A 9960-nucleotide genomic window follows, 5' to 3' on the forward strand; every position below is an offset into this window, starting at 1 on the left:
CGGAGGCACGCGAAGAAGAAGACGTAAACTACAGAAGCAAGAGTTGTTCTTGTTAATTACTACTACTGTCACGAACGAAGAGGACATAACCTAGTACTCTTAATCAGGCACTGCTCGTGTGAGCCATGAGCAGCTGCGTCATGATGGTGCGGTTTGACGCCGACGACGGCGAGCGCCTGGTCCAAGGTGCCGATGCCGGCCATCTCTGCGAGCAGCTCGGTGAATGGCCCGTCCCAGACGCCGCCGTCGTTCCTGATCGCGCGGATGATCTCGTAGCAGATGGTGTCCCAGTGCTCGATGTACGGCAGGTGCTCCGCGGCCGTCGCCGCTCTCCCAGGCCCTGGTCACCGTCTCCTTGATCGGCGCCAGCTTCAGCGCCTCGCTCGTGGACACCGTGAGCGTGGCCAGCGTCCTCCTCGTCGGCAGTGGCGGCAGTTGCCGGGTCGCGGACGGAGTGAGCCATGGGGTCCATGCCCAGGGGGAGGGTGGGCAGGTTCGCGAGGCCGCCGATGAGGTCGCGGTAGGTGTTGCCGAAGGGGACTGGGAGCGGCGTGGAGCCGGCGAGGCGGTCTGCGTGCTCCGGCCGGGAACGCGTACCAGTGGTCGGTCCCGTTGGCGAAGCCGGCGACGGAGAGGTCGTAGGAGTTGGGGGCCAGCTTCGCTCTGTCCCGGACACGGGACACCCTTGCCGGCCTTCAAGGTGAGGACCACCAGCTGCACCCTGTCGTCGTCGTTGTGGGAGGAGGACGAGGCTGGCAGATGCTTCTGCTGCACCACCGCAACGATGCTCCCGGCGGAGAGCGCCAGCACCAGAGCGCAGAGCGCCGCGGATGTGAATGACCGTACCAGTTGCTGTTTCTCCTCATCACTCTTGTTGGTCCAGCCATGGTTGGGACTTGTGAGTTGGGACTGTGGTTGGGAAGGAGATAGGCCGGCGCAGTAGCAGTATATATGAACGAGATCGAAGCAGAGAAGAATTCACAAACTAGCTACTCCCTCCGCTTTGTGTCGGCTTGAATTTTGTCCCCGTGAATGTGTCGCTCTTGCCGTGCTTGCTTCGCTCGTAACTGTAAGGCCCACCGGCAGGAGCTAAAAAAACGAGAAAAACACATGGACCGAGGACACTCCACAACCACAACCACAAGAGGGCGGCCGTTGACATGACGGAGGAGCTGGATTTCACCACCGTCACTGAAGCACCCGCTCCGGGCTCGCATCATCATAACGACGAATTGAAATCGTCGAGGCCTGTTATCTTGCAGCCTGTGTTGAGCTCAACTTTCATAGTATGTCCATACATAAATAAGTAGAGTTGTCTACTTTTCTCATAACAGATTTATGCCACTAAAATATACTCCCTCCATTGTTAAATGTAGGATATTTTAGTTTTGTTTTAAATCAAACTTTTTGAATTGTGACCATTTTTTTCAAAAAAAACTATATTAACATTTATAAAATACCAAATAAAAGAACTATCAATACATTTCATGATGGATTTAATGAAACTTATTTGATTTTGTAGATGTCAATCAAAATAAGGAAGTTTGACTCCAAAAACAAAAATAAAAAGTTTCACATTTTTTGAAACAAATGGAGTATCAGATTTTTGCCCCTTGGATCCAACAACTCATATCGGCTTGTGTAAATCATATACAAGCTCCTTGTAAGTCATAACCTCCAAAATCTAGACTCCTGGTTCTTTCACAAGTTTGGCAAAGATGCAACTTGTGGTAAAAGAGGTACCAAACCAAGCCATCTCCAACATATTGTGGTTCTCTTAAATCATGCACGAGCTTTAATAAACATAAAGCGTCTACATTTGGAACAAAAAGTACTTGATTCCTCTTTACCGATTTGGACTATTATAAATCCCTCCCCTTAATACATGTTAATTCCAACTCTGGGGAAGCAAAGGGTGCAGATGTTACATCAGAATTTGCCTATTTGCCTGTACTGAAGGTAAGGTCTAAACAAGGATGCTCACATCAAAACCTCATGTAACTACTGTCTCCTGAAAGGGAAAGAGCCACGGTCAGCTATAAACAAGAGGAAGTAGCTAGGGGCGGTAACAGAAAGCCTGAAGCCACCTCCTGCTAACTACTAGTGGTCAGATTTGATGTTATTTTTCCTCACTGTCCTATGATGTATAACCCACTGGGGTTAAAGGTTAACTAACCCCTCAGTTGGTCAAAATTAAAATCAATTAGCCCACCAACACTGGTTGCTAGAACCATCCGCGCAATCTGGACTCAAATGACCTCCGGGGCCTATTAGAGTTCCTGTTGTACCTTGTCTTAGCTAATCCGCTGTCACTAACACTACCACCCACAACATGATCATGAGCTTCTGAAAATTCCTCTGACCATGGTTCTAGGGGAATAAGATGACTGTCATCCTTTGCCTTCTTCTTTTGCTTCTCAAGCTGCTTGACATTTTCAGAGATTTGATGAATTGTCTTGTTAATCTTTGTAAAACTCCGCTCCATAGGCTCCACGACATGGGAAACTGTATATTTGACATCATCAACCATCTGAAAAGTTGCACCGTAAACAAATTAGTCGACAGTTATCATGGATAGAATGTTAGAATGTCTGGCAAAAGCAACTTGAGTATCAGAAGCATACGATTTCACCGCTCCCCAACACAACATCACGAACACTCTGAGGAAAACTCAACCGCCTGTCTTTAGTACCAGGCATTTGCAAGACTGTTAAGCTGTCAATCCCTCCTCCGACTTCTTCAGGATCTGGAGCTCCCAGAGAGGCATAATCAGACATGACAGCAACATTTGGAACACTTCTTTCCCCAAGTCTGTAAGGTCTAGCTGGAAATACTTTTAGATGAACCACGGCCGCAACCCCCATCTGTCACTCAAGAGAAAAGTGTGTTATGGGTATGGACTTAAACACAAAATTTCTTAACGAATGAAAGAAAAGAAAAGAAAAGAAAATAAGCATCAAGGGTAAAAATATGCCAAAAATGTTTTGAAACAAAACAAATTTCAACAATATTGAGACATGAAACTAAAGGAAAGTTATGGAAACTAATTTACAGGAAAGGTTTGTTGATATGAAGAGATGCCCCAAAATTTTAATAGCTGCACAGCACAGATAATATAAGGATCGCAGCCTAATATAGAGTAACAAAATATTGTGATATCAGAGGATTCAAGATAATACTTATTGTAAGCATACAGAGAAACATACAGAAATTACACAAAATGCAAGCATGCCATTTGATATAGCTGACTAATAGATAGATATAACTTCCTTAGAAACAAAGAATGAAATGTCCTATGGCAAGAAAAGGTTACAAATGTTTTACATTGTATGGATAAGTGAACCAAACAAAAATGGGCATAATCAAAACCATGACAGTGGACAACAAAAATGGCAGATTAAACAAACCTCAAGGCATATAATGTAGTCCTGGATACGTGTTTGCAGTCTTTGTGCCAAATGTCCTTTAAAAATCCCAGTTGAGAAAAGGAATGCAACAGCAACACCTTGCCACCAGGTCAAAAATACAATAGATTTGAAAGTAAGAAACTTAGACAGGGGCTTGATAGGTTCCAGCTTCTCCTTGGTAGCAGTATAGAACTGTATAAGGCAATATAATGCCCATGTCTGGCTGAAATTTAGTACAACAGCCAAATATGGATATCTGCAAATGAATCAATAAAATTCCTGAGGATGCAGAACTGGAAATCAAGGTCATCCATACAGAATTTTGATAATTTTAAGCATGATAATTGACTAGGCATTGATGAAATATACAAGGATCAGTTTTGTTACGTAAAATTCCATAATGAAGTACTCAGAAAAAACAATGGAATAGATTCATACCCATATTTCCATGCAAACTTTCCTTCTCCATAGATTCCCAGAAGTTCCATGAATATTGCCAAGACAGCACAAATAGGCTTAAGGATCATCTAGAATTAGGAAACCACATAATCGATCAGAACAGGTAAAACAGGAAGGAGAAAAGCAGACAAGGGTCACCCATCATGCATATACATACATATTGAACGATGCCGATCTTCACAGCATGGTAGAAGTCAGGACCAAGGTACCAATTTCTCATAAAGCAGTTCAATGGGAAAGGATGCTTCACAATGCCATAATCATAATCAACATCTAGCAGAGGCGAACTCTCACTGATTTGAAGCCGACCCTCCATAAACCTAATGGTACTTTCCTCCCCACCTTAAATGACAAAAAAAAAACTTGTGTCAGATAAACATTACAGATAAAGAAATAAAGAAAACTGAAAGATAGACCCATAGACCAGAAAACAAGGTTGGAGCAAAAAAAAAAAAACTTTCATCCAAATTAAGCAGGGCCAAGCATGACCAAATTAAAACAAAGCCAGAAGTTTCACCAACTTCTAAGACGTTTTTATAATCAATTTTAACTTCAGTAATTTTAACAGTTCATGAGCATAAAATGGTACCATTTCTTTCATGTTTCACCGATATTCAGTTCAGTTACGTTTGTTTGTGATGAGATATATTTATAAACTGGGTCAGTTACTAAGCAAGTAGTTTTTTTCTAGAAAACACTATGCATAGTATGGATGAGAGAGGCAGCACAGTGTTTTGCCTAGCAGGCACTGGAAGGACCGAGATGAAGTGGCTTTGTAGCAGATAGCAACAATAGAACAGGTGCAGCACATTCAGCTATATTTGTTATCTTCCTGGCCGTGCATGTCCTAAGTATTAAGAGTAGGTAATTGAAATGAGCAGGGCCACAATATATGTAATAAAGAACCATAGAAAAATCTGAATGTATATGAAGCTTAACTGCCACTAAACATGAAACATTGTGCCATAGAGGTCACATCAGGACATACGTGCTTTTACAGCAAAGTGGAGAAGCTTGAAAAAAGATTTTAGGGGGGGGCAAACTCAGATAGATATTGCATCTCCTAAGAAATCTCTGTAGTGGCCAGAGTCATACTTAAGGCCTTGATCCACATTAAGATGATAAGATCTGCCTATGGGTACACTACAGCATACCACACCAATTGCTGCTCAGTGGCCATTACCTTCTACCCACAATACTACTTAATACAATCAGATATGATAATCTTCTGCTTATCTGCCAAATCCCTATTTTATTATGCGGCTGAGAGTAGAACTATTGGTATGCGTGACTTCCAACTATTGGTTAACTCAAGATAACTTAACTTTCTAATGGAGAATCAAATACTCACCTAAGCATGCTATCAAATATCTCTCGAAGCAATACATGGCAAATGCCTCGTAACAGTCCCGCATCAGTTCACAGATGAATGCAACATTCGAATTCAGTAATGAGAAGAACTGCAAAAATAAGGACCCTTACATGTTTACAACAGTAAAAAGAATTCCATCAACAATGAAGGAAGAAACTAAAACAAGGTTGTTTCAGAATTTACTACCTCCACTCAGAATCAGGGTTCACGTATCCGACCGGTGACCGGTAACCGCCGGCCTCCGGTTCCGGTATACCGGTCCGGTTTGGCCGGTTACCGGTCGGAACCGGTGGAATTCAAATTTGAATTCAAACTTCCCCGTTCAACCGGTTCCGATCGGTATGCCGGTCGGTTAGACCGGTATACCGGCCGGTTTGGCCGGTATACCGGCCGGTTTGGATGGTAACCGGCCGGTTTGACTGGTACAGGTCAAATTCAAATTTTTTTCTTTTTTTTTTAAATTCAAATGCCCACAAAGTATACTAAATAAATGTTTGTACAACATATTTTAGTCTAAATGAACCCTCCAACTCTTTTTTATACTACTTTTACATTGTATTTGTATACTTTCGTATGCACGTTTTTTTTATTTAACTTATAAATTCCGCAAACCATACTAAATGAACGAATTTTTGAGAAAATTTGACACCATTAGATTCATCACACCTTGAAATATTTTTAGGAATTTTTTGAGAATTTTTCATTTTTTTGAATTCAAATTCAAAATTTGAATTTGGACCGGTTGGGAACCGGTCGGAACCGGAACCGGTCCGGACCGGTTTGACCGGTTACCGGTCAAACCGGACCGGTTCCCACCGGTAAGGTTAACCATGCTCAGAATACATGATGTTTGAGAATTTGAGCAGTAAAAGTTCCAAAAATTTCAACACTTATATAAAGAAACTTATGGGAAATACATTATGTTAATAGTCTGTACCAGCATATTACTATGAAATCCACAGCCAAAGTTGCTTATTAGCGACCATATGTGGTCCGTTCAAGTTAGTAAAATATCAGCACAATATTTCGTAGTTTGCAATAACTTAGTATGAAATTCTAGAACACATGAATACCGTATATAGTTCAAGTTGGTCAAAGCCAAAATAATGTGCAAGAAGGGAATAAAGTATTATAAAGTGTATCAAAGAGGGCATATTTCAAAGACAGAATTGCATATGGCTGAACATTTAAGTAAAAGTTCATGTGCTTTGATCTTAAAGATTATCAAGGAGTTTATAATGCTCCAAATATGAAAGGGATTTATCACATAATAGTATGACTGCCGATCAGTTGAGAACAGAGAAGGGACTTGTGTAGAAAAACACATGAAGGCAATGGACAGAAATTGTAACTTATTTTGTATCGCTGCAATATATTAGGCATTCAGATTCTCACTCTTAAGTATCACAACTATTACATGAAGAGTAAACAAATTTAGGAAGTACAAAGGCAACTTCTTGTGCAGAAACGTTGGGATAAAAAACAAAAGAAGCTGTGCGGCTTGCCTACTTACTGATTGAACAGCATACACTGGAACCATCAGAATAAGACCAATCATGAATTTTTGCTCCTGCAATATGCAAAAGTAAATACTGAATCAGAAAGTGAAATGACTGACAGGATGAAATGGCCAAAAACCCAAAACTCTAGGATAAATGCCACTCAGACCCATATAAATTCTTTAAATCAAACCAAGGTAGGAAAGAAAAGCACCTCAGGTTGATGGTATGCACATAGATGCTCAAAGGTTAGAAACAATGATAGAACCAGAGCAACAGTTACAGATGTTCCTGCACTCAAAATCGGCCAGCTTGGTAATGACTTCGACGCGGAAACAAAGCCAGGAGAGAACATGTTCCCTGATCGAGCCAAACAACTGCTCACATGGGTCAGCATTAAAATGAAAGGGATCACATTTTTCAGTGCCATACTGTTGGAAGAGGTAATGAGGGCTAATGTGTTGTGATTGTCGTCTTTAGTCAAAATTCCTGGCTTTGTTCTTCAGCAGGCTAGAGGATTGAAGGATTCAGAAGCTGAGGGGAAAATCTTTTTTGGTAGTTCTGTAATCTTCCCAAACTCCTTTTAGTCTTCTGCAACACTTCTCTGTAGAGCATGCTGATTCTTCCCTATAAAGAAAAGGAAAATTCTTTAAAATTTCTAAAGCATAACAACAAACAATACATCATATTAGAATGATTTTGCCATTTGCATTAAAGATACTGCAAAATCTTCAGTAAGCAACAGCATAAAATATCGAACAATTCTTTCATTCCATATAGTCTCTCCTATAGGATTTAAGACATATGCATGGGAAACAGAAATGTTGAAAATGCATTATACACCAGTAGAAGCCTATATTTCTCTGGTATCTCCGCTATAATCCCCAATACCTTTACCATAATTTCTCCAATGATTATGGGTTATTCTTCAAACAACCAGAGGTTGGTAGGTGTGCATCTCTCTTCTCCAACAAAAGAAATGCAAGAATTAAGCATAAGAGTTTGCTCTTTTCAGTATCAAAGTCTGTTTGGTTTAGTAAAGGTAACAATAGACCAACTACACACTATTGAATGCTTTGATGGATACATCGATGAAAAAGCTGACCTAACCAATAAATCCTTTCAGTTGATAGAATTTATCAATGTTTCTGGATAAATGTCTACAGAAGACTAGCAGAAAGTTCTGCATTCATGTACTACGAGATGGTAATGAACAAATAATCACTGATGCAGTGTTTCTACTGTAGCTAGGCGACGCAATGGGCACATTCACAAAGGCATATTACTGATCATTGAAGGTTCTGATAGTACAGTTACAAGAGTAAAAAACACTTTACTCTTTCTAAGCAATCATCAGGCACTGAAAAGCAATCGTATGTACACACCAAACAAAACAACTACAGTCACTGATCTACCTGTGTTTTCCACCTTGATTCTACATGAAGATACATAGGAGTTAAATCTGTATCCATTATTAAAAAAAAATAAAAAGAGCATTAGATCTTAGTACTTCAATTCAGACAAGCAATGGCTGACTGCTCAACTACGGCCTCCTCAATAGAATAGAAACTACTGCATTGCCAAATATAGAATACCATGAATATCAACAAAAAACTGGTAGGGGCAGCCAATTGACGTGGGGCATGGGGTTCAGTTAAACCCCCAGTTTTTAGTTTACGGTAATGGCACCCTAATCCGTGAACTCGAAATACTGAGATCGACCTCGCCCTTGCGCACAGAGGAAGAACCGAATCTAACCGTCGACGAATCAAGTAAGCATCCCCAGAACCCCACAACTAACTGGATGCATTGGAACAACCCTCCGCGACGGAAGAATCGGAGTCGACTTCTCGTGGCCAAGCAAAGGAGAGCAAAATCGGAACAAATTAGGACGATCCGAGCGAGTCTGGGGCTCACCGACCAGTCCCGAGGGATCCCCACTCGACGCCGCCGTTGGGTGGAGAGGTGGGGGGAGGAGGTGGCCGGTGGAGGAGGGAGGGCGCGGTGTCGCTCGCGCACGTGAGCGGGGAGGAGGATCCGAGGTGGCGTGCTCGAGCGGAAGGAGACCTGAAGGCGTGTTCCGCGGAACCGGCCGGCGGAAGACGGAATAGGCTGCCGCGTCGCTCTTCTTCCTTCTTGTTTGGTGACGACGACGATGGCGTGTGCGGTGCGGGGGGGCTCGGTTTGTTTGAGTGCTCGGCTTGTTTGAGGAGAGCCCGAGGCGAGGAGGGCGCAGTGCGGGTGGGCCCCGATGGGCTTGGCCCCTGGGCCAGTTGCACGAGTTTGATCCTTGTCTTGTCCGAAACAAATTCAGTTAATGAATGCTTAGCATGGGGGTAAAGCGACCTTTTTCACTATTACTAGTTTTTTTAGAATTACACAATACAATACAAACACTCACAACAACACGCACGCACACTCATCCCTATAAACACATATACGCAAACTATATTCCTATAAGCTCCTTCAAAGAACTGAGCAGCGGCAGATCTAGAGATTCCCAAAGTCACCGCTGGCGCCTCGTCATCGACGGGAACATCACTTACCACTTAATACATAAAGTCGGAAAATCCTGAGAAAATCCTAACAAAAAATGCGAGTACCAAAATTTAAACCCTGGTGGTTAGCGTTCCACTGGATCGTCCTACCATTAGTACAAGCCAATTCACTTTCCATATTAATATTTGACTGAGCTAGTGGGCAGAACTAAGAACAATGTCATTTTTTTACGCTGGATTGGAAATGAAGCCAATACTATGTTGAAAAAAATGCTAAATAAGGAGCTATTTTATTATTATTATTTGAAATTACACGATACAACTCAGACACTCACAACACACGCATACTCACACCCCTATGAACACACGTATGCAAACCCTACCCTTATGAGCATCTTCGAAGACCGAGCTGGCAAATTCTTGAGATTGACGAAGTCACCACAGGCGCCTCGCTATCGAGGGGAACGTCGCCTACCACTTAATGCACAACACCATTAAATTCTAGAATATTCGCTCCCAATGGGAGTCGAACCCAGGACCTCAAGTGCTACCGGAACTCTTATAACCACTAGGCTACATAACTATTTTATTTTCGATGCTAAATAAAGAATCTTCTTGACTTCACACAAGTTATTTTTCTCAAAAGGAAAAATATCATACATAAACAAGTTGACCCTTTGCTCATGTATGCACCGGCCCAGCCAAATAGAGTCTTTTATCTCTAT

General features: G+C 42.0%; 1 protein-coding gene across 5 annotated transcripts; it reads right to left on the reverse strand.

The window, feature by feature from the left end:
• Positions 1–1744: 1744 nt before the first annotated feature.
• LOC120689835 (protein LAZ1 homolog 1-like) lies at positions 1745–8915 on the reverse strand. Of its 5 annotated transcripts, XM_039972262.1 has the most exons (10): positions 8655–8915; positions 8153–8199; positions 6952–7364; positions 6752–6808; positions 5218–5326; positions 4024–4208; positions 3846–3934; positions 3408–3663; positions 2625–2864; positions 1745–2530 (listed from the first exon to the last, which is right to left on the reverse strand). In XM_039972262.1, exons 3-10 carry the CDS (start codon positions 7165–7167, stop codon positions 2225–2227), a joined length of 1458 nt encoding a protein of 485 aa, XP_039828196.1. In that variant the 5' UTR covers positions 7168–7364; positions 8153–8199; positions 8655–8915; the 3' UTR covers positions 1745–2224. The 5 variants fall into 5 exon arrangements, with proteins under 5 accessions (XP_039828196.1, XP_039828197.1, XP_039828195.1 ...); XM_039972263.1 differs by lacking the exon at positions 8153–8199 and having other exon boundaries at positions 8805–8915; XM_039972261.1 differs by having other exon boundaries at positions 6952–8199.
• Positions 8916–9960: the final 1045 nt, after the last annotated feature.

The sequence above is a fragment of the Panicum virgatum genome, chromosome 9N, assembly GCF_016808335.1.
Source record: "Panicum virgatum strain AP13 chromosome 9N, P.virgatum_v5, whole genome shotgun sequence".
Taxonomy (NCBI): Eukaryota; Viridiplantae; Streptophyta; class Magnoliopsida; order Poales; family Poaceae; genus Panicum; species Panicum virgatum.